This window comes from Bubalus bubalis, chromosome 12 (genome assembly GCF_019923935.1).
Source record: "Bubalus bubalis isolate 160015118507 breed Murrah chromosome 12, NDDB_SH_1, whole genome shotgun sequence".
In the NCBI taxonomy this organism is placed as follows: domain Eukaryota; kingdom Metazoa; phylum Chordata; class Mammalia; order Artiodactyla; family Bovidae; genus Bubalus; species Bubalus bubalis.
This window is the reverse complement of record NC_059168.1, coordinates 87,260,730-87,287,109: the sequence shown is the minus strand read 5'-3', so window position 1 is coordinate 87,287,109 and position 26,380 is coordinate 87,260,730. Positions and strand designations below refer to the sequence as shown.

At 38.1% G+C, this 26,380-nt stretch overlaps 1 protein-coding gene across 2 annotated transcripts in view; it reads right to left on the bottom strand.

The window, feature by feature from the left end:
• Positions 1-26,380, bottom strand: part of YWHAQ (tyrosine 3-monooxygenase/tryptophan 5-monooxygenase activation protein theta) — a 34,227-nt gene that overhangs the window by 4,578 nt on the left and 3,269 nt on the right. For both annotated transcript variants that reach the window (XM_025261570.3, XM_006073785.4), the window contains exon 3: positions 117-240. In XM_025261570.3, coding sequence (XP_025117355.1) covers positions 117-240 — 124 coding nt within the window. The remainder of the gene's footprint in view (positions 1-116; positions 241-26,380) is intronic.

The following is a 26,380-nucleotide window of genomic DNA, read 5'->3' as shown; positions in this document are numbered from 1 at the left end:
GCACATAATGTAAATTCATGACTGTATTTTCATTTTTGAGAACATAAGATAACATTACAAACTTATTCTCCCTTCCTTTTATATTTTAGCTTTACCCATAAACCGAATACACTTACGCTTCCGATCATCACCACAAGCAACTTCAGCAAGGTACCGGAAGTAATCTCCCTTCATTTTCAGATAGAAGACCTTACTCTCTGGATTAGTTGCATTGGCTATTAAATACTTATCCAACAATTCCTGAAAGAAATAAGTTACAACATTAGGCACTAGTAAAAACAACTGCCACAGTAATCCACACCATACCACCCTGGACTGGGAGCATGGCTAGAAAGCAGGGGTCAGGTGGTTATCATTAGTTGAATGCTTTGGGATCACGACAAGTCATAATGGTAAAGCCAGATTACATCAAACACTAATTAGAAAGAGCCTGTCTGTCTACTCATCCATTCATTTAAGCAAGCATTTCCTGATACTTGGGCCTCCCTTGTGGCTCAGCTGGTAAAGAATCTGTCTACAACAAGGGAGACCTGGGTTCGATCCTGCGGTTGGGAAGATCCCCTGGAGAAGGGAAAGGTTACCCACTCCAGTATTCTGGCCTGGAGAATTCCATGGACTGTATAGTCCATGGGACTGCAAAGAGTTGGACACAACTGAACGACTTTCACTTTCACGATACTTGCTGGGTGCTAGGCACTCTACTTGACCAGAGGGGATATAAAGATAAAGTCCCTGCCCTCAAGAGAGTCCACAGTCTAATAAGAAAAGAAGTGAGTACACCATTAACAGTGCAGCTCTGTAAGAGGCTATGGAAGCACAGAGGGAATGTCTCGCTCTATTGCAAATGGTCATCGTTAAGACAGGCTTCCCTGGAGACGGGGTGTCTGACTTGTCAAGAAGTTACAGAGGGAATGCAGCAGTTAGAAAACAAGGATGTGCAATCATTTTAGAGAGGGGAAATAAAATATTTAAGACACAGAGTATGAAGAAGACTACAGTCCCAGAACAAGTAAGTCATTATGGCCTAGAGCAGGGCCACTCAGTGTCCTCTACAGACTAGAGCTCATCCAAAAAGGGGAGAAGTACAGGGGTCAAGAGGAAGAGCTCTAGAAACGTTTCGAGCAATACGAGAGTCATGTCCCTCATGTGAAACTATTTTTTTAAGTTGGGTTAATATTTAAGTCTTTTATCAAGACTTAATATAATGACTTAATATATTAAGTCATAATATTTATGTCTTTCTTTCCCTCATTTTGTACCAGGAAATGTCCACTTGATCCAATGAGCCAGTGCCTCTCAAACTGAGGTATTTGCACAAGGTGTCCCTAGGAGTATTAAAAAGTCACAAAAAACAAACATGATAGATCTTCTTGGACTATCAATTTTGCTTGATGTTAAGTAATTTAAAAATCTTTCTGTAATAAAAAATATTATAGAGAATAAAATTATTTTAGAAAATTTAAAACAGTAACACACCTCATAGATTTGTTTTGGGAGTAAAATCAACAAATAGATACTGAAGAAGTAAAAAATGGCTTAGAAAATATACCTTTAACTCAAGAACTTTCTTGTTTATGTGAATAAAAAGCATCTAAACAAAATGCAGTGATTATATGCATGTTATCTTAAAGGAAATAAAAACATTTTAAATCTTTAATGAAAAATATGTTTAGGTTAAAAAAGTATATTTTAAAATGGTCTGAAGCTCGAGGGAAGTTAAACTTAGGATTACAGTTAAATTACCTAATGAAGCCCCAGAACCGTATACATTATAAAAGTGGCAACTATCAAAAGTGTGGCTTACATCTGGAAAGCTGCTGGGCCAAGGCTGAAGTAACAGAGGGACCACACCCAAACACTGAAGTCAACTGAGACTAAATGCTGCTTCTTAATTGAAGGCTCATGTTTTAAGAGTTTTCTGTTGCCGGACATCACTAATACAATTTTAATAGTACTGAAACAAACTTGAGGAAAAACTCTTTCCCAGAATTGTACAAAATCATACTACTGTACTCTTGCCTGGAAAATCCCATGGACAGAGAAGCCTGGTGGGCTGCAGTCCATGGGGTCGCTAAGAGTCAGGCATGACTGAGCAACTTTCACTTTCACTTTTCACTTTCATGCATTGGAGAAGGAAACGGCAGCCCACTCCAGTGTTCTTGCCTGGAGAATCCCAGGGACAGCGGAGCCTGGTAGGCTGCTGTCTCTGGGGTCGCACAGAGTCGTGAAGTGACTTAGCAAATACTACTGTAACTTATCCCTCGAATGCCATTTTTACATATCATGGATGACTTTTAACTTTAAAATTACATCTATGGAACACTGAAATTTAGGTTTTTTGTTTTTTTTTTTTGATAGGGGTGCAATGGTAAGACAGCCACAAAAAAGTTCTCCGAGTTTCTAATCTCAAACTGTCTCAGTCAACCCTAACTTTAAAAAAAAAGTAAACCAAAAGTAGATTCTGAGAAGCATTATCAAGCAACGCCAACACAATATTTCTACTGTGGTAACCAACACCGCTGCTTGCATCTGAACTAAGGAACTACAATGTAAAATGAAGTGCCTCTCACTTTTCTTTTTCTCCAAGTGAGATTCCACAGAGGATCTCCAAAACAGTGCCAGCTCTGGAAAACACAGTACTTACAATCAGAAAAAGAAAAAAAAAAGCTACTAGGAACATTTAAGACCTAGATCTCTGTGACTAAGTTTGGCAGAAATGTGGGAGCAGGGGCTCAGAAAAGCCTGACTGGAATGAGGATGTGGGGAGATGAGAGAGAAACGTGATTCTAGCTCTCATCACCCCTCCATCACTTGAGGCAATATGGGAGTGCTCATGAGGACTGTCTTACTGACACACTGGCCTTCCAAGGATTCAGAAAGCTGCTAAACAGCTACTGCATTAGTGGTTACACAGCCACTTATTAAGCGAACTGTACACTCTTCCCTTCTAAAATGATTAACTTTGATCACTAGTTTGCATATAGCCATTACGTACGATTTACAGTGTTGGCTTTTATTAAGTGACTTGTGCATTACTTCCATCCTGGAGTTCAGCCAGGTCATGGTTCTTTGTCAGATGCCACTAGCTCTCTGTGAAGGAAACAACAGGTACAGAATAACTCTGTCTTTTCACGTGCTGTCAGCAGTAGCCATGCAGATTTTAGCCCAATTAAAAGACATTGGATTCTGCTTTATGTCTTACCAAAATGATCATGGCTATATCAGGTATTATACATACCAGTTATTCATTATTAATACCACATAGAGTAAAGGTTAAAAATAGTTATGGTATATAGCATAGATGTACATTTTTTTGTAAAAAAAAAAAAAAAAAATTAAATTATAAAGAAGACTCAGTACAGGTTAGACAGTAAAAACCAAAATGACAAGTGGCTCCCTGGAATGAGAAAATCTTCCTAGATAAGGTCATTGGTAAAAAGTCAGTAGAGAGGAAGTGAATCAATTTTTAACATTAATGTATTTAAAAGTCCCTTTCACTAATTTGTCCTGTCATTACTCTCGTCAATAAAACAGGCGATCCCCTTTGTAACTCTTCAACCAGCAAATTTTATGATCCTGGGAGGCTTGGAGAGCTAAACTGGGGATCCCCCCAGGGCTGAGTGTCACTTGACCAAGAGGCAGAACCAAGAAGTACATGCCTTTTTGAGAGACATGTGACTAAGTCAGTGCACTAACTACCCAAAATTACAAGATGTACTAGAAACAGAACATTCTAGACCAAAGAAACTCAAATACGAGCAAAAGTCAGAGGAAATAGCCATTATTATAGAAGTCATTTCAGGAGACACTGACAGACCTTAGAATAAGCTTAATCTCAGAAAAACAGGATGGGGATAACAATAAAGAGGATTATATCATAAAAGTGGTAAAGAACCACTCAAGAAATGGAAACTGTCAAGAAATAAGTGATGCAAATTTAGTACAGTAACTAATTCCTCAACCCCATATCTTAGAGAAAAGATTAGGAATAACCAAACTCCAATACTAATTCTATCTCTAGGAGTGAATTATTTTTACATACAATAGTCCAACCATCACTTCAATTAACTTTTCCAAAGTACTTCATTAGGCTGCAGTGGTTAATAGTCTGTGGCATTCAACAAATATTTTTATCTTAAATTTACTTATAAGTGATTTGTTTTATAGACAAAACATATTCCTCATTATATAGTTTATACACCAAACTGATTTTTTAAGTGAGCAAATAACCAATGAAGAATCTTAAAACACAAACAAAATAATTGACAGGAAATAAAAAAATGTTCTAAGGAGTTTCAATTTCCTATCAGCTTACTGAAATTCATGAAATAAAAATACTACTAATATGTTCAATTTCTAACTTCAGGGTATATATACTAGTAGTCACTATCTGTATATTTTTATCAGCACATTATCACAAAAGATTACATTATTCATTCAACAAATATTTACGCGTTCAATATGTTAAACTGTGTTTAACAGTTTAACACAGTATGTTAAACTGTGCCAAGCTGTATCTTAACCACTCCTGTATATGTTATTTATAGAGAGAAAACCATTATGATAAATTTTAAAAATGAATAAAATCACCAAGGAATCAAGAAACTTAGACAAAGCCGTGTAATAAATTAGATGGGACCAGAATCGGAAAATAAAGCTAGCATTCTAAGCACCACCCTATAAACAATGGAGCATATCTATCAGAGATAAGGCTTTGGTCTTAAGTTATTCAATTAGTAAATTAGAAAACAAAAGAATATAGAGTAACATAACTGTTCAACAAATGGAACATTTATCTAAGCTATTTATCTAAAGCTATTTTTTTTTTAATAAATCCCAACTTCAAGAATTATGTACAGTATAATGAACCACTGACAAGTAGAAAGAATTAAGTCTCTAGAAAAAACTGTTAGGTTTAATTCCAAGAGACCAAAATCAAAGTAAAATTCAATACTCAAGAAGGAAGTCATATTTCATCCAGGAAATTCTATTGGATTTTATAAACAGGCAGAAACCATGGAGGAAGAGGACATTTCCAAGGCAGAGCCCATGTCACAGGAAAAGGCACAACTGTACAAACAGGTACACAGGTCACTTGAAGATGGTAAAATCTTCTTAAAACAAAAAGTAGAAAAAATTGCCCAAGATACCAAAAGTACATTTTAAAAAGGAATCAAATCTCACAATATTCATCATAAATTACAACTGAACCTCAGTGGAACGAATGCTGAACCAAAAATCTGGTTTTCCATCTAGAACAAGTTCCTTAATTTCTTCTACAAAATAATAGAAATATTTTCTAGTTTTAATAATCTAAGCTAATTCTAAGGTACTAAATCAAAGGAGCAACCTGTTAAGTAGAGCAATTTCCAGATAAAAATGTTTCCTTAATATTTTTCATTCACAAAATTCTGTAAATACGGTATGTTAAACATTTAGCACATTGCCTACCACACAGTCAGATTCATTATTTGTTAAATGAACATTAACCATGACATAGCAACATGGTAATGAAATGGATGCAAAGCAAAAAAAAAGTCACACATAGTACAGGGCTTAAAATGGCACAGGACTTTTCTTGAATTATTTTTCTAATTCTCTATTTTTCTCAAAGTAATAATGTACAATCATTAATTAACCAGCATTCTAATTTTTTTTTTAAAGTTCCTCCCATTCTTTTCTCTGTTTAACTCCTTCAGCAAGAGTGAGTGAGTGAGTGAGTGTGTGTGTGTGTGTGTGTGTGTGTGTGTGTGTGTGAAAAATCATGATCTCATACTAATATATCCGGAATTCCAATTCAACCTCACAGGATTCTTCTTCCCTTACTTGGATCTTCACACAAAGACAGACTCTGGTTTCCATTAAAATAATATGTAATACATGTCATCACCTAAAACTCAAAAGTGAAAAATAAACTCTCTCTCCCTTCCCTGGATCCTGAGACAGCCAGTTCTTCCCCTCCCAAGGCAACCATTACCATCATTTTCTTATACGTTCTTCCAGATATTTTATACATTTTAAATCCACATACATTCCCGTTCTCATGTTAGTCTACTATGTACACCTTGCCTTTTCCATATAATAATTCCTCTGAGATCATTCCCTATTCACATGTTATAACTGTCTCACTCTATAATATATAATAACACTGAAAAGCACTGTGTATCCCTACTATATGGGCATATCGTAATTATTTAGTCTACTCTGATGAACATTTAAGTTGCTTCCCATCTGGTGGTATTTCCAACAATGTACCAAATGTACACTTGATCCTTGGAAGAAAGATGCTGAAGCGTCCTTCCTCAGGAAATTTTAATTTACATCCCTACTAGCAATGTGTGAGTGTTCCAATTTCTCAGCATCCTTCTGAACCCAGGGTATTATCAAACATTTTTTATCTTTTCCAATCTAATAAGGAAAAAATCTTACTATAATTTTATTTACAGTTTTCTTAAACAGTATGTTTAAATCCTTTGCCATTTTCCCAATGAGTTTTTTCCCTTACTGTTATGTAGGGATATATGTTATGTTATACTGTTATGTAGGGATATATGTCCGTTTTTCAGATGTATCTCATATAACTTCATGTATTCCAAGATTCTATCTAGCAATATATTATATTAAATCAGATGTAATATTACCAACGTTTCTGACCCATAAATTAACGACTATTTGATTCTAACACAAACAAAATATACAAGCAGAAGACTTAATTGAAATACAAGTCTGAATGTGTGTTTCGGTTCTGCCCACCTGACCAGATGAAATGTGAACACATATTAAATGTGACCTGAATAGTGGCATATCAGATTAAAAGATACACACACACCCCTTTCACTCACTCCTGTATGAAGTATTTAATAAATTTATAACTCATCACCTTAAATAGACAGGTAGAAACGTAACTTTCTAGTTGGGCAAAACAGTGAGACCAAGCACTTTCCCTTCTAAAAATAATCAAAATGCTGAACAGAAATAGATAAAATAGAAGAAAAAATTATAGCAAAGTTCCAAAGGAAGGAAGGGAGATACTCAAGAGCTAGATAGGAAGATGAAACAAAGTTAGAGCAAAAAGCAAAACTTTGTCATTGCTGAGAAGTAGCAAGAAAGCTACTTCCTGGACTTCTAGGGGTTATGGGCGTAGTTTCCCATGAAAAACTAAAAACCAAACACAATCTGTGCAGGTGCTATTCAAATTTTTATCTCATATATGATGTGTGACTCTATAAGCTGAAAGTGTGCATAAAAGTGGGCCGTGGCTTATTGTGCCCAGCAGAAACAAATCATCAAAACCACTTCCATAATCCAAGGTACCCACACAAGTTCCATAGGAAATACCACATCCAAAATTTTTAAAATAACAAAACTAATCAAGGAACAGATACACCATGATGAGAGATCAACAAACAGATGGTTAGTACCCCAAAACTTAAATGAAACAGTGTGCATTAAACATAAATTAAGAAAAATGTTTATAAAGACTCTTGAAGAATCCTTTAAGGATATATATTTTAGTATTTACAGATTAAATAGATGATGCCCAGGACTGGCTTCAAAATAATGGATGCGTGTCTGTGGGGATATAAACAAAATTCGTAATTGCCAGGGCAGGGTAATGGTACACGGGGAGTTATTACAACATTCTCTTTATTTTTGTTAAGTTCGAAATTTTTCTTGATTAAAACAACCAAAAATATTGGAGAGGAAAAAAATAACAGAAGTCCAAAGATAGGATACAATAATTCAAAACCATAATTCAAAAAGATACATGTAGCCCAATGTTCACTGCAGCACTATTTACAATAACCAGGACATGGAAGCAACCTAAATGTCCATCAACAGAGGAAAGGATAAAGAAGTGGTACATATGTACAATGGAGTATTACTCAGGCATAAAAAGGAATGAAATTTGTGCCTACGTCTTGCAGAGATGTAGATGGATCTAGAGACTGTCATACAGAGTGAAGTAAGTCAGAAAGAGAAAAACAAATACCACTTATATATGAAATCTAGAAAAATGATACAGATCAACTTATTTGCAAAGCAGAAATAGAGACCCAGACATATGAATACCAGGAAGAGAAGGTAGGATGAACTGGGGGATTGGGATTAACATATATATACAGCCGCTGCTACAGTTAGTCACTTCAGTCGTGTCTGACTCTGTGGGACCCTAGAGACTATAGCCCACCAGGCTCCTCTCTAGGCAACAAAACCAGAGCGGGTTGTTATGCCCTCCTCCAGGGGACGTTCCCGACCCAGGGATTGAACCCAAGTCTATTGCACTGCAGGCAGATTCTTTACTGCTGAGCCACCAGGGAAGCCCCATATATACACTACTATATATAAAATAGATAACTAATGAGAACCTACTGTACAGAACTGAGAACTCTACTCAGTGCTCTGTGGTGACCTAAGTAGGAAGGAAATCCAAAACAGAGGGGATATATGCATATGTAAAGCTGAATCATTTTGCTGTACAGGTGAAACACACACAACATTTTAAAACAATTGTACTTCAATTTAAAAAAACAAAAGCATCTTGGAGATGGGGGAGAGAATTTTTTTAATTAAAAAAAAAAAAAAAAAAAAAGGACTTCTCTGGTGGTCCAGTGGATAAGAATCCACCTGCCAATGCAGGGGACGGGGGGTCTGATCCCTGGTTTTGGAAGATTCCACATGCATCAGGGTAAGTAAGCCCATGTGCCATAACTACTGAACCCTCGCCTAGAGCCTGTGTTCCTCAACAAGAGAAGCCCCTGCAATGAGAAGCCCGTGTACTGCAACAGAGAATAGCCCCTGCTAACCGAAACAAGAGAAAAGCCCAAGCAGCAATAAAGACCCAGTGCAACCAAAATAAATTATTTTTTAAAAAAGCAGTAAAAGAGAAGGCATGTTTGAAGAAACTTCTCAGAATGCAGAACAAAGAACCAGCAAGATGAAAAAATGTGGATAAGTCAAAAAGATGCAAGATAATATGCAACAGAAATTCCAGGAGAAATTAGAATGAGGAATAAATGTTACGTAGAGATAACGGCTGAGATTCTTCCAGTTACTAGTATAAATAATCTTCAAAGTGGAAAAGCACACTAAATCCAAAAAAAAAAAAAAAAACCACCAAAAACGAATTCATATGTAGACCAGCATGGGAACATTGAGGAATGTCAAAGACAAGAAAATTCTTAAAAGCAACCGGAGAAATGACATATTACCTATAAGGAAAGAAACAACAGTATGGCTGACAAGTTGATTTTTTATGAGAAAACAATCAAGTACCTTAAAAGTGAGGAGAAAAAAACTGTCAGCTAAAATTTCATAACCAAATAAAGTACCATATAAAAGCAAGTGCAAAATGAAGACATTTCCAGACAAAGATAGAAGTTCCTGCTTAGACCTTTACTGAAGAACCCCTTTAGTTAGGAAGAAAGGAATGGAACAAGAGAAGTCACCAAGTAGAGTAATACAGTAACTAAAATATGTATTTTAGAGTAATTAGAAAATTCCTGGTCATAATCTATGAAAACAACTCTTCCAAAATTGCAATATAGACTCATTACAAGATGCTGAATAACAATACATATGTGACACCTCATGTTTGCAGAGGATAGTATTTCAGATTATTTATAAGGCCAAAAGTTCTTTCATATTAAGTATGTGCAGAGGATTGAGTTGGCTGTTAAGAACATGTGCTTTCCAATCCTCTTTTAGAAGATTATCTAAATTTTCAAGGATAGTTAATGTGTTCCCCCTTGTTTAATCCAACAAGTGTCTGGCTTTAAGACTACACTTTGTATTATCATAGTTCAATTGGCTACTAGAAGGAAATATTTCACTAGGATAATCATGGATCTCAAACATTTCAACAGCTCACTATCTATTTTAAGGTAACTGACAAGATGTGGATTCATTTTAGATATTTATTGGCAGGAATTTAGCCAATATTTATATGCTAATGTTCACAAAATCTGCCTTTTATCTAGCTAGGTAATTTACTTCTGTAGCTCCTACCTCATTTTACTGCAATTAATGACAATCCCTACTTTGCAGCCTGTTGTGAAGACTGAATGACTCAATATAAATTACTTAGAACACTGCTTGATACACAAATCTCCATCACCGCGTACCACCACACAAGTCTCTTTAAGCACCGGGCATAGTGCTCCTATCTGTATTTATGGACATTGGGATGGGCCACTGGGACTTCACTCATCCTAAAACATATTAAATTTGCCTTCCAAACACGATCTCCTATTAATTCTCCTCCCGTACTAAATTTTGGTTTCAGAAAAGCACTCCCTTGCCCTACTTAGAAACCTGAGTGTTATCCTAGTGCTCCCTTGGCCTCACTCCTCGATCAGTGATCAGTGAAAAGTCACTCAGTCGTGTCAGACTCTTAGTGTCAGACTACACAGTTCGTGGAATTCTCCAAGCCAGAATATTGGAGTGGGTAGCCTTTCCCTTTTCCAGCAGAATCTTCCCAACCCAGGGATCAAACCCAGGTCTCCCATATTGCAGGCAGATTCTTTACCAGCTGAGCCACAGGGAAGCCCAAGAATACTGGAGTGGGTAGTCAATCCCTTCTCCAGGGCATCTTCCCGACCCAGGAATCGAACCAAGGTCTCCTGCATTACAGGCAGATTCTTTACCAGCTGAGCCACAAGGGAAGCCCAAGAATACTGGAGTGGGTAGTCAATCCCTTCTCCAGCGGATCTTCCCAACCCAGGAATCAAACCGGGGTCTCCTTCATTGCAGGTGGATTCTTTACCAACTGAGCTATCAGGGAAGCCCTCATATCACTCCCCTGGCACCCCATATTTAGTCACTCAAGCCTATGGATGTAGTATTTTCCAAGACTTTAGAAACTTGAAGAAGCACAGTATACTTTTGGAACACGCATCTCCCCTCTCTTAACTATAAACCACTAAAGAAGACTTTATTTGATCTAGAGTAACACACACACACACACACACATATTTGTATAGTAAATTAATAAAAATGTTAAGACGAGTGTAATATGACAGTATGTAAATATACTTTAAAAATAAGGATGAGTCAATCAGACTGAACAGTGCTCAAAGGCATGGAAACAGAAGAAGGATACAGACACTGAAGGAAAAGGATACAATATACAGTCATAATCAGGAAGTTGCTTACTTGGAGGACCAACTATACTTATTATACTACATCGTTTTATGTGACAGACTTGTATTTGCAGATTTTGGTTTCATGGAGGCTCCTGGAAATCAATCCCCATGATACTAAGGGATAACTATTAATGTATAGTCTTAGGTGAGTGAGAATCCCAATCAATCCACTGACTAATCCATGCCCTACCCAGGAGATGACAGCCATTAAACATGTGAGCAGCCATGCAATTTCTCATGTCATAATGCCACATTTCCTAAGCAACTCCCTCATTATGACTTGATTCCTATGTGAGCCTGCCTCCTGAATGAGTACTTACTGGTCACACCACACGTACCTCAATCTTTGTGCTCGTTATTCCTCACGGTAAATGAATAAATGAATACTATCTGTTTTATACATCAGTTACATGAGCCTGATCATCACTGGATCTATCTATGAAAAATAGCTCCACCCTGATGTGTTTGAGTCAACAAGGCTGAAGGTCATACAATAAACTCCCAGAGGTAACACACCCCCTTCCCACCACTCCATCCACAATCTTACTTCTCTGCAGTGTCACATGGATGAGTATTCTTACACCTTTTGAAATATGAATAGCCACTAGACCTCAATATGCCTTAAACAGAAATAAATTTATTTCTAAACCTGTTTTTATATTTCCATTGCTTATTTCTACTAGTCATCGCACCATTACTCCTACCCACAGCTCATCACAACCTCTGATTTTTCACTCTCCATTTCCCACCCTACCACCAACTGTTCAGCCAATATTTTCACCTGTCCTCTCAGTCTCATTCCTATTTCTACTACCCAGAATTAACCATATCATTTCACTTCAACTAATCCAATAATCTAACTGATCTACCAGGTTTTAGGTTTTCTTCTTTCTCTAACCCATTTTATACCCTGCTGCAAGATTAATAAGCATAAATTCCATTCTGGGTATGTTCAAAAAATCCTAATGGTCTGTTAAAGAATAAACTTAAAGCCTAGCGCACATGCTCCTCCAAGATTATACTCCAAACCTAGAGCCTTTGACTAACGTAAGTGATAAGTAAGGGCTGACCCCCTCGGCCATCACAGCAGCGGGTGAAGCTGGGGGAGAGATCCAATTTCCCCAGTGTGCCATACAATATGGCTCTTCCTGTATGCCACAACACAAAGAAGCTGGGAAACACTGTCTCGGGTGACTGACATCCAAGATATATCCATTATTACTGCTCCTGCACTAGCAGTTTCAGGTTCACTTTAGTTCAGTTCAGTTGCTCAGTTGTGTCCGACTCTTTGCGACCCCATGAATCGCAGCACGCCAGGCCTCCCTGTCCATCACCAACTCCCGGAGTTCACCCAGACTCACGTCCATAGAGTCAGTGATGCCATTCAGCCATCTCATCCTCTATCGTCCCCTTCTCCTCCTGCCCCCAATTCCTCCCAGCATCAGTCTTTTCCAATGAGTCAACTCTTTGCATGAGGTGGCCAAAGTACTGGAGTTTCAGCTTTAGCATCATTCCTTCCAAAGAAATCCCAGGGCTGATCTCCTTCAGAATGCACTGGTTCGATCTCCTTGTAGTCCAAGGGACTCTCAAGAGTCTTCTCCAACACCACAGTTCAAAAGCATCAATTCTTCGGCGCTCAGCCTTCTTCACAGTCCAACTCTCACATCCATACATGACCATTGGAAAAACTATAGCCTTGACTAAACGGACCTTAATTGGCAAAGTAAGTTCTCTGCTTTTGAATATGCTATCTAGGTTGGTCATAACTTTCCTTCCAAGGAGTAAGGGTCTTTTAATTTCATGGCTGCACTAGCAGGAGGAGCAGAGAATAACGAGGTAGCTCTGAAATACAGCGGCACGCTAAGAAACAAAACAGTAGGTATGGGCACATGAAAAGACGAACGCTGTAAGTATAATATCTCCAGCACTATGCAGAGAAGATGGTCTTGGGTCTCTGAAGAGTCTTCAAGTAGCAAGGCTGGACACAGCAGAGTTGAGAGTTTAGTCATTAAGATAATCTGGCCTGCTTCTTCTTGGTTTCTGTGCTCATCAAACAATCTTCTAATGCTAATTTGGCTTCTCCAATAAATTTGTCTTCAAGCAGTAAACACTGCTAGACAATGACTGCCTCACGTGTAGCTCTGGCAGCTCCCCTATCTGTGTGCCAATGAAGATCTGGAGGCCATGAGTCCAAGGGGACAAACGCTGGGCTGTAAGTGTACATTGCTGTGTTGCTCATCTGGCACCCTGACAGACAGACCAACAAACAATTCTTCCTTATTCTGACCTGAGGGAGGGAAATCTGTAAAGATGTGTTATCAAGTCTTCATATCTCCCAATTTCTATTTACTAAAATGTAAACAGCTCTGGAACATTCATGAATGTGAACATGCCACTCTGGGACAAAGGGTGTAGAGTAAAAATCACCTTGTACAAAGTGTTCAGACTTTTGAGATATGATTCTAAAAGTAACAAAAGATCTAAAATTCAATGCTGGTTGAAATATATGTCAAATTAATAATCTAAAATTAATATGAGTTAATGTGACAGGATGACCTGTCATCGTGGTCAGAGAAATTAATATCGATTCCTCAGATCCAAAGGGATATGTGCTACTGTAGTCACAGTGAAAGCAAAAGAAGCCAGAGTGGTCCATGCAATTGTGTGGTTAATTATTTTTGTGGGCAAAAGGAAACAAGGAGATAAAACCCAGAAGATAAATAAGGGAAGAAACAGAAAAAAAGAATTCGTGGTTCTCAGAAAAAGAGAAAAAGCTTTACTACGTCCCTGTCCCCAGTTATTTCTGAAGTCTTTCTCCTGGCCCACAAGCTGTTGAGCATCCCATGACGCAGGCGAAACGAGCACCAGGGACAGCAGTACCGTTGCCAACATCTACTGGGGCACAGTGGCGCTTTTAGGGGCCCTTTTGTGAGGACAATACCCCTCTCTCCTCTCCTAAACAATGAGCACTTAAAAAATAAAAATACTCTCCTGTAGAAGAAGTTTGTCTTATCTTCCAACTCAGCTACAGAGCTGTTACAATGCAGTGGTGAAGACATATAACAGAAAGAGTTTTAGCCTCAGACAAATAATGAGGTTTGTGTAACCTGCAACGTTAAAGAAAATCACGATCTTTGTCCCCTTACTTCACCTAAAGCAGCCGAGCCAACTCCAGATACGCTTAGAAACAAGTGTAGTGTCCAGTCCTTTGTCTCTGACCTGCTGTTTCTCCATGTTTTAGCAGCTGGATATTGAGTGGCCACAACAGCAAGATAGGAATGTTTTCCTTTCACCTCAAGGTTCCCAACTTTCTGGCCAAAATACAAAGGTCTGGAAGGACAGTTTAATACATACACTGGCAATACGAATACTGCTTTCCAAATCTGCCAATCTGCATCAAAAACAATTACACATACACAGCCACAATTTGCCAACATTTACAGATCAGTGCTACCAGAAGAAACAAGGCAAAAATCAATGTCCATACTTCCTTCCCCTTAGAGACTAAGAAACTATGTTAGCATCCAAAAACTATGTTAGCCCCTGCAATGTGCAAAGTAAAACAAGACAAACGATAGTGAGAAAACAAGAGTGTTCCTTAAAAGGAAAAGAAAAGAAAACAAAACAAAACAGAACAGGAAGTCAAATCTTAGTTTGGTCATAAGTAATCCAACTGGACAGACATCTAAAAGAAAATACATTCAAGCAATTAAAAATAGGTCAAAACTGCCTTCCTAGCTTAGTAGATGGGTCAAGTTTTGCTATATCCTAGGAAAACTACCAAAAATGGATAATGGCGAAGATACCAGTGTACTTTCACATGAGCTTTGTCTTTTGTAAGTCTACGCATTTCTACATTATAGAAATTACACAATTATTTGCAGATTAACTTTCCCATCTATGGCTAAATCACACCAAACGCATTCATCTCTGCAGCTGTATTATATACAACCCTCTGGTCTAGCCTTTAGTCTACAAAATCTATTTCAGGGCATAAAAAGAAGAACAGGGTCAACAGGAATTTCAGTTCAGTTCAGTTCAGTCGCTCAGTCGTGTCCAACTCTTTGCAACCCCATGAATTGCAGCACGCCAGGCCTCCCTGTCCATCACCAACTCCTGGAGTTCACTCAGACTCACGTCTATCGAGTCGGTGATGCCATCCAGCCATCTCATCCTCTGTTCTCCTCCTGCCCCCAATCCCTCCCAGCATCAGAGTCTTTTCCAATGAGTCAGCTCTTTGCATGAGGTGGCCAAAGTACTGGAGTTTCAGCTTTAGCATCATTCCCTCCAAAGAAATCCCAGGGCTGATCTCCTTCAGAATGGACTGGCTGGATCTCCTTGCAGTCCAAGGGACTCTCAAGAGTCTTCTCCAACACCACACTTCAAAAGCATCAATTCTTCGGTGCTCAGCCTTCTTCACAGTCCAACTCTCACATCCATACATTACTACTGGAAAAACCATAGCCTCGACTAGACGGACCTTTGTTGGCAAAGTAATGTCTCTGCTTTTGAATATGCTATCTAGGTTGGTCATAACTTTCCTTCCAAGGAGTAAGCGTCTTTTAATTTCATGGCTGCAGTCACCATCTGCAGTGATTTTGGAGCCCAGAAAAATAAAGTCTGACACTGTTTCCACTGTTTCCCCATCTATTTCCCATGAAGTGATGGGACCGGATGCCGTGATCTTCGTTTTTCTGAATGTTGAGCTTTAAGCCAACTTTTTCACTCTCCTCTTTCACCTTCATCAAGAGGCTTTTTAGTTCCTCTTCACTTTCTGCCATAAGGATAGTGTCATCTGCATATGTGAGGTTACTGATACTTCTCCCGGCAATCTTGATTCCAGCTTGTGTTTCTTCCAGTCCAGCGTTTCTCATGATGTACTCTGCATATAAGTTAAATAAACAGGGTGACAATATACAGCCTTGACGTACTCCTTTTCCTATTTGGAACCAGTCTATTGTTCCATGGCCAGTTCTAACTGTTGCTTCCTGACCTGCATACAGATTTCTCAAGAGGCAGGTCAGGTGGTCTGATATTCCCATCTCTTTCAGAATTTTCCACAGTTTCTTGTGATCCACACAGTCAAAGGCTTTGGCATAGTCAATAAAGCAGAAATAGATGTTTTTCTGGAACTCTCTTGCTTTTCCCATGATCCAGCGGATGTTGGCAATTTGATCTCTGGTTCCTCTGCCTTTTCTAAAACCAGCTTGCACATCAGGAAGTTCATGGTTCACGTATTGCTGAAGCCTGGCTTGGAGAATTTTGAGCATTACTTTACTAGCATGTGACATGAGTGCAATTGTGTGGTAGTGCGAGCATTCTTTGGCATTGCCTTTCTTCGGGATTGGAATGAAAACTGACCTTTTCCAGTCCTGTGGCCACTGTTGAGTATTCCAAATTTGCTGGCATATTGACTGCAGCACTTTCACAACAGGAATTTAAGAGACCATAATAAGAAAATTAATCTGCACTGGCCACTCAACTTACATTGGTTACTGATTATATTCAACTGAACTACTGGGTACAACACAAAAAATAATTTTGAAAAATCATTAAGAGTAATCAAAAGAAAAAATAAAGATGAAGTCCTTGTTCTTATATACCCTTACAGCTTACCAATAATGATCTGACTTAGAGGAAGCCACAAGAGTAATTCAGGACACTGTAAACTCCAGACAACATAGAATTGGGTCTCATTACTAGACGATGGGAAGGGAAATATTATATCAACGAAACAACTCAACCTTAGACAGGGGAGAGAGTAAGAGCAATGCTAAGAAACTACATAATATAGGAGAGAACTAAAGGTAATTCTATGTGGCTGGAACACAGAGGGAAGTGTTCTTTTCTCTCCCTTTACACCAAGTCTTATCAAGCAATACCAATATACAGTAAAAGAGATAAAATAGGGTTGCCCTACCTAGTTGAAGGGAGAAGGCAATGGCACCCCACTCCAGTACTGCTGCCCGGAAAATCCCATGGATGGAGGAGCCTGGTAGGCTGCAGTCCATGGGGTCGCTAAGAGTCGGATACGACTGAGCGACTTCACTTTCATTTTCCACTTTTGTGCATTGTAGAAGGAAATGGCAACCCACTCCAGTGTTCTTGCCTGGAGAATCCCAGGGACGGAGAAGCCTGGTAGGCTGCCGTCTATGGGGTCGCACAGAGTCGGACACGACTGAAGCAACACAGCAACAACCTAGTTGAAGAGCACAGACTCAAATGGACCAAAAATTGAATATAAGAACTAAGATGATAAAACTCTTAGATGAGAGCACAGATATAAATCTGGATTTATATAAATCCTGGATTCCATAATGGTTTCTTAAATATATTATAACAGGAGCACAAGCAATCTAAGAAAAAAAAAATATGTCATATTTCATCAAAATTAACAACTTTTGTTGTTATTGAACTCAGCCAATGAACTCTCCCCTACCTCTTTCCCTAATCTTTTGAAGTTGTTACTCTCGCCATCATTTCTCTAATAAGTTGGTTCTCAAGTTTTTTTTTATCTACTCTAAATATCTTGGCAACTATGAGAAAGGTGAGGAGGAAATAGAAATTTCCAGGGGACCACTAGTAGTTTGATAAAAGACTCCCATCTCAATTTGTTCAGGAACATAAAGTCACTTCAATATACACCATTTCCCATTTCCCATGTCAGTCCCTGGTTTAAATATTATGCAACTTTTTCAAATGTATTAAAAGCTAAAATTAATTAAAATCTTTAATTTTTTAAAAAATTAAAATTTTCATCTCAAGAATCAAATACCTGGTCGCTGCAATCAGTACCCAAATAAGCTAGAGTATTGTATGATCAAAAATGCATAAACCCTTACAATAACCTTTCTAACCTCTTTACTAGTCCATCAGAATCCTGAAAGGGCAACATGAGCATTGAAAGCCTAAAAAACATATTGCCAAATACTTGGAAATAGTACCAGGTTGAAAGATCGGAACACCTAATACGTATATGTTTAATTGCAGGTGTCTAATACTATAGTTTTAGTAAAGCTTTTCTGAGCTGTGTTCAAATGTCTGGTGGAATGAGCAAAACAAGAAGGAAAATGGGAGTACTAAATATTCTAGGTAAGTAACAATACAAAGTCTGATTTAAAAATCAGTATCATTACAGTTTTAAAGCATTTTCACATACTTTCCTGCTTATTTCCCACAATCATCCTGACATTTACAAAGACAAATCTCAGACTGTCCTTTAAGAATAAAGCATTAAGATTAAATATACATGGGTCATTACTGTCACGTTATCACCCTCCACACCAGTTTCTCTAAGTTAGTTCAGTTCAGTCGCTCAGTCGTGTCCGACTCTGTACGACCCCATGGACCGCAGCACGCCAGGCCTCCCTGTCCATCACCAACTCCCGGAGTTCACTCAGACTCACGTCCATCGAGTCAGTGATGCCATCCAGCCATCTCATCCTCTGTCGTCCCCTTCTCCTCCTGCTCCCAATCCCTCCCAGCATCAGAGTCTTTTCCAATGAGTCAACTCTTCGCATGAGGTGGCCAAAGTACTGGAGTTTCAGCTTTAGCATCATTCCTTCCAAAGAAATCCCAGGGCTGATCTCCTTCAGAATGGACTGGTTCGATCTCCTTGCAGTCCAAGGGACTCTCGAGAGTCTTTTCCAACACAGCAAACATAGAGGAGGATGTTCAAAGCTTTAAGGCAGTAAACTAACTGAGGATACTTTACAACATATATTTAGCACCAGACTATGCCAAATCCATCTGGAGCAAAACGTGCAGCAGACAAAAGAAATCATGGAAAGTGCTGTTCCTATGGATGGAAAGAATGTAAATGGATAATAATAAGAAAAGAATGGATAAGAATAAGAATGTAAATGTCAAGGATCTGTGCAAAAGTTAAGTTTCATTAAAATGCTTCAACGCTGGCTAACAGCTAACCTGACTTCCTATCTCCAAGAGCTGTCTAACTTTCAAACCTAAATGCAACCAGCTCCAAAAGCCATTATCTACAAATTTCATTCATGCCAACTCAGCTTGTAGGCTGGGTACCGGGGAGTCAAATCAGATTAACCTTCCGTAACCATTCTAACATAAGGAAGCAGAAGCCATTCCAAATACTAGTTCTTAAGTAAGTTTTTCAGGAATTAACCAGGGATTCTTTCTTTCCCAATACCTAAAATAAATTTTTCTTTATTATCAAGTCTGTGATTTTTCTGTCTCCAAATCTATACTCCTAGAATAATCTGGGGGGTAGAGGGACTGGGCAATAAGAAAGGAGGGGAAGGTTTTACAAATTTCATTATCACCACATAATCACAACTACTTAGAAACCTGCTCAATCACACAAAATGATCCAAGTACAGCAATTTTCGAAGTGTGTTCTGAGCACTCCCCTGTTGTTGTTCAGTCCCTCAGTCGTGTCCGATTCTTTGTGACCCCATGGACTGCAGTACGCCAGGCTTCCCTGTCCCTCACCAACTCGGGGAGCCTGCTCAAACTCATGTCCATCCAGTCAGTGATGCCATCCAACCATCTCATCCTCTGTTGTCCCCTTCTCCTCCTGCCGTCAATCTTTCCCAGCATTAGCGTCTTTTCCAATGAGTCAGTTCTTCACATCAACTGGCCAAAGTATTGGAGCTTCAGCTTCAGCATCAGTCCTTCTAATGAATATTCAGGGTTGATTTCTTTTAGGATTAACTGGTTTGATCTCCTTGCCATCCAAGGGACTCTCAAGAGTCTTCTCCAACACCACAGCTCAAACGCATCAGTTCTTCAGCGTTCAGTCTTCATGATCCAACATCCATACATCACTACTGGCAAAACCACAGCTTCAACCAGATGGACAGTAAGCAGCAAAGTAATGTCTCTGCTTTTTTCTGAGAACTCCGATCCCTCCCCCCATTTTTTTGAGTGGGGTGGGGCATAAGCACAAACTGCTTTCATAATACATATTAAGATACTATTTGCTTTTTTACTGTCATGCTCTCACGAGAGGAGTTTTCCACAAGCTACAAAAGGTGTGATATAACAAATAAAACAATGCCACCATTCTCAATTTTCTTTTTAAAAGGTGTTATTATTACACTTATATGACATATCTAGAGTTGTCAAATTCAGACAAAGTAAAACGGTGGTTCCTGGGATGGGACAATACAGAGTTAAGTGTTTAATGGGTCGAGTTTTATCTGGAGAAGATGAAAAAGATCTGAAATGCTGGTGATGACTGTACAACAAAGTGAATGCACTTAATGCCACAGATTGCATGCTTAAAATGGTAAATCTGACATCTGGTATAAGTGAAGTATAAGTGAAGTTGCTCAGTTGTGTCCAACTCTTTGAGACCCCATGGACTGTAACCTGCCAGGCTCCTCCATCCATGGATTTTCCAGGCAAGAGTACTGGAGTGAGTTGCCATTTCCCTCTCCAGGGGATCTTCCCGATCCAGGGATTGAACCCAGGTCTCCCGCATTGCAAGCACACTCTTTACTGTCTGAGGCACAAGGGAAGTGACATCAGGTATATTTTACCACAATTGAAAAAAAAAAATACAAGTAATGTTCATTTCTAATGTGTTTATTATTCTAAAATGGGTTATAAAATCTTCAGTTTAAAATTTTAATAATGTAAATATCTATAGGTATAATCTATACAAACAAAAAGTTTTAGGTTCCACAATTTTTTGTTGTTGCTGTTCCACAACATTTTAAAGTTTGTGCAAAGGGCTCTTAAGACCAAGAAGTTTGAGAACCACCATGCCAGAGTATAGTCAATTATGTAAGTCTTCCATTGCATTCTTTACCTCCATTAATCTACTTAGCACTTAAATAAAAGCAAAAGCAGTGGTGCAGAGTCTATCAGTCCAATCTTCTAAGTGGACAGCAATACCTTTCCATAAGTTCTCCTATCTTGAGGTCAACAAGACATGGGCTTCACTGTTTTGGGTTTTTTTTTCTTTTTTGGCAGTAAGTATTAAAGGCATTCAACCACAGCAATGTAGAATTATACCGCTAACATATGGCAACAGTGAGCACCTACTTACCCATTACCCATATCTTACCATTAACCTTTGACCAAATTGCTTTATCATATATCTATACAATTCTACTTGTTTTTGTGTAAACTGAAGGTATCAGTACGTGACTGTCACTAACCAATGTTTACCTTCTTTTGAAGTAAAAATTTATATACAACAAAATGTACAAACATTAAGCACATACTTGCCAAGTTTCCACAAACACATATACATGTGTCATTCAAATCTGTATCAGCACAAAGACCGTTACAATCACCAAAGAAAGTTCCTCCATCCCCTGAGGTCCCCACTCTTCTGATTTTTCACCTAGAGACTACTTGTGCTTGTTCTAGAATTTCATATAACTAGAATGACATTATGTACTTCTTCACTTAGCATGTTTTTGAAATTCATCTATATTACAGTATGTATCAATAGTCCATTCCTTTTTACTGCTGAGTAGTACTCTATGAATATACCACAGTTAATTCATTTTCCTAATAATGGACTGTTTTCAGTTTCCTGATCTTAAAACAAAGCTACTATGGTCATTCTTGTACAGGGCTTTTTCTCTTGTCTAAAAACTTAAGACTGGAAAATTTCTAGGGGGAAAAAACTTTTTAATCACGGAAAATCTCAAACATATACAAGAAGAGAGAACAGCATGATGAGTTCTCATTAAAGCCAGCTACTATTATATTAATTCACACACACACCTGTTTCACCTTAACCCCCTCCTACTATTTTGAAGTTGTAGATACCATCATTGTGTCTTTAAATACTTCAACATGTAAACAACATTTATAACCTGGTCCAATTATTTATTATGAAATAATCAAGAAACCTTCATTTGATTTACCCATGGATTAAGTGTTTAATTATTAAAGTAGAAATGAACTATAATTTTTCTTCTTTTCATATCTTTCAAATGATGTTTCTCTACCATCCCTCCTTGATACCTAGAAAGTCAATGGTACAAAGAAACCTGCTGTTACTCTGAAAAGAACTAGTGCTAAACACAAAATCTGGTATTGATAAATATCATAAAGAAATAAACATCAATATGATCAAGCAGATTTCCCAATTGTCAAGCACCCTGAATTACCTAATCTCATGACATGGTTATCATTTTATAAGTGAAACTGGTGTTGTTCAGTCGCTAAGTGATGTTCCACTCTTTGTGACCCCATGAACTGGCTTCCCTGTCCTTCACTATCTTCCTAAGTTAGATCAAACTCATGTCCATTTAGTCAGTGATGCCATCCAACCATCTCATCCTCTGTCGCCTCCCTTCTCCTCCTGTCCTCAATCTGACTCAGCAACAGTGTCTTTTCCAAAGAGTCAGCTCTTTGCATTAAGTGGCCAAAGTACAGGAGCTTCAGCATCAGTCCTTACAATGAATATTCAGGGTTGATTTCTTTACAATTAGTGGGTTTGATCTCCTTTGTTGTCCAAGGGACTCTTAAGAGTCTTCTCCAGCATCACAATTCAAAAGCATGAATTCTTTGGCCCTCAACATTCTTTATGGCCCAACTCTCACATTCATACAAAATACTGGGAAAATCATAGCTTTGACTAGATGGACATTTGTCGGCAAACTGATGTCTCTGCTTTTTAATATGCTGGTCTAAGTTTATCATAGCAAGTGACACCGTATATGAGAATTTAAAAAAAAAGCCTGATAACTAGCCCTTTGTGAGAACAAAGGTAGTCCTCATTACATTCTTGGGAGGTGAACAAGGAGGTAAAATTTCAACCCTTTCAGTAACTAGATTTTTGTTAACCTCAAACAACTATCTGTGCTGGAGAGGGTAAGGGGAAATGGCGCTTCTCAACAACAGCTGATGACAGTATGAACACACATAATCTTTTCCAAGGGCTATCTGGGAAAAAGCTGGAAATTTCATTTCCAAAAACTTAACTAAGTAAACTCGTGCATAAAGCATGCAACAAGGATGTTCTTCTCAGTGTTGTTTGTAACAGAGAAAAATTGTTTACAATCTAAATGTTCAATAGGGCATTAGTATAATTATACAACATCCAAATAAACACACTACAGGGTTTACATCTAGAAACACATATGCCAAACTATTAATGGCAGTTATGAAAGGGAGGGAAATACTTGCCACTCATCAGTTCTAACTGCCACTTTCTAAATAGGTTTCACTATAATTTCAGTTGGATCCTTTTTCTCTGTGCCAAGGTCGGTTTTTTTTTTTTCCTTTAAAAAAAAAAAAAAAAAGCTCAAGGCCTTTTTGGTGGAAATTCGAAACTACAGGGTCCCCTGAGTAACTGCCAGAAAGGTGAATTGTAGAGTTAAACAGCATACAGACAGAGTGACAAAGAAATAAAAAATAACTGAGATCTTAGACAAAGGATTCTGACAAGATGCCAATATATTAGTAAGAACCTAAAAGACAGGTGTCATACAATTCAATACAACTTAATACTGCCTGTTTTATTTATGACCTAACCCAGAGTTCCTCAACCTTGGCATGCTATCATTCGGGTTGGGTAATTCTCTGTGGCAGGGGACTGATTCTCCTATGCGTTAAGTGATGATCAGCAGCATTTAGGCTTCTATTCACAGTATGTTAGTAGCACCTCCTCACTCCCACCTCATTCTTGACAACCAAAAACACTATCTCCACAACTTGCCAAATGTCCCCTGGTGGGTAAATTCACCTGACTGAGAACCACTGATCAAGCCTTATATATCCGTATATACAATATTCCACTCCATTTCACTCTTCAGAAAGAACTCTTTAGCTTCAAGGAGTTTACATTTTAACAGCAAAAAAAATGCAAAAGTTTTAAAATGTTATTGCATTTTATTGAGGAGGGCATCAAAATTACAGATCAGGTGAGTTTTGTTCACGACAGATCTACCCTCCCTCCCTCCTAACTTACATTTATCAAACTGTACAAATTCCTCAAAACACTGATCTTTTAGTCAGTTACTGTGTTATTTAGAGCTAAATGTGTTTCACACAATTTCATCTGGAATCACACCACCTGGATTCCTTGCTCTTCCAAACTGTTTTGTGACATCAACCAAGTTACTTAACTTCCTCATGTCCCTGTTTTCTTAACACAGTGGGTATATCAAGTTCTTAAAGCAGTACTTGGCATATAGTAAAAGCCCCGTAAATGTCAGCTATTACCTATTATCTTAACTACAAGCCTATAAAGACAAGCATCATCTTCACCAATTCACAGATAAAGAAACAGGCTGAAAGAAATTTGCCTAGAATCGCAAAATTATAAGGTTACAAAGCAGTGATCCTAAAATAGTCGGTCTTGACTCTAGAGCCCATGATTTTTCAGTCATGTCAGTAAGCTTAGTTGAGACTAACTACCAAGAACATACTGGTTTCTTACTTCAAAATAATAACTAGTACTAGACACATTTTCTATAAGACACTCATTTAGAACACAACTGAATTCAAATGTATTATGGAATTAAGATAATAGGATTTACACACCAACAGAGACAACTTTCAGTTTCTATATATTTTAAATGATTCTTACTTTAAAAAATAAGAACACAGACCTTAACTCCTGAAATTGTTTAAACATTATACTGAAGCAATCTACTGAAATCAGTCTAATAAAAGACCATCAATAGAGAAGGACAACACGGGGTTGTGAGACAGAGGTTACCTTGTATGCTGCATTCACTGAAGTGTCCTGTTCTTACTCCAAAGTAAGAGTAAGAGTTTGTAAGAACTCCAAAGTTCTTACAAAGTCATGGACTTTGTACATAATGTTTGTTCCCAAGTCCGAGAAGGGCTCTGTATACTCCTTTGGTTTCTTCAATTTGCCCTTACCTCACACCCAAGTTCTTAATGACTCCTGAACACCTTACTCAATTTTTTAACCACTGCGTTGCTGTCATACAACTTATTAATCTTTTTTACTTAAACTTTACCATTTCCAACATTTAATAGGATCACCAATGACTTTTTCATCACCTCTTCCTAAAGGCATTTCACTGCAGCTGTCAGCTTTTCAACACTTTTCTTTTTTTTGGGACTGTATATATTGAACGTGTTAATTACTGCTTACAGCAAAGCAACTTATAGATATACACATACATTCTTTTTCCATGTCCTTTTCCATTATGGTTTGCCACAGAATATTGAATATAGTTCCCTGTGCTATACAAAGTTGTTTTTAACATTTCTTTAACAACTAACGACATGTTCTTCAACCTGGACTATAAAAACTACTCACATAGAGTTGGAAGTCAGAGCACAGGTGGAATGACTGGGAGCATATAACTTTAATAGTCTGAGAATACCAGAATTGGAAGAAACAGAAATTTTAGCCCAACTCTCTGGTTTCACAAATAACAAAGACAGATAACTTGGTGACAGCTTCCTCTCTAACTTCTCTTAGATTCTACAAAGAACTTGGCCTTGACCATTTGGGTCCCGTTATTTCGTTTGCTCTTTAGATTACTTGCATTTCAGCATTTTTACTGCCTCCACAATTCAATATTCTCTCTCAATACAGTGATTATCAAAAAGGTTGAGAGTTGTCCACCATGTTCATTTTGAGTTAATAGTCCAAATAATTCCACCCAAAACTTACTCTATCAAAGAGAAAGAAAAGACTGAGAATATCTACTTATGACCAAAATCCTGCCTATCTTCTATGTTACTCTTTTACTACTAGCCTCCTATAACACATCAGTGTCATCTACTTCCTCCACACCAAATTCCTCTTCCTGTTTACCAGAGGGGGGCAAAAAGAGAAAACCTAATCTTAGCACTCATGTTCAGCAATTTTAGATTTCATTTTTCTTTCCCCATTATTTAGATAGATTCCTTATTAAATCACTGATTTACCAATCATCAGACTTGTTCACTAACCAACCCCTTTCTTATCTATCAGTTCAGATTACAAACTGGTAATTAGCACCCAAACTATGAATTAGATGCTGCCACCTACACATCATTCAAAAATCCACTATCAAATTAGGAAAATTCCCTCTGACATTCTCTTACATAGTTCCTACCCTCTTACAGGCTTTTCTACTACAACAGCTCTACACATACCCTGCTCTTCACACAAACCCTTTTCCATGAATAAGGCCAATCCTGTATATTCCTTCTGCCTGTTCTGCCTGAAATATTGACACCCCCATTCCCATCCTCCTCCTCAGATGCTCATTCCAAAAGCCACTCCTTGTAAAGCCTTTCCTGAGGTTTCTTCTTCCTTCAAATGACAG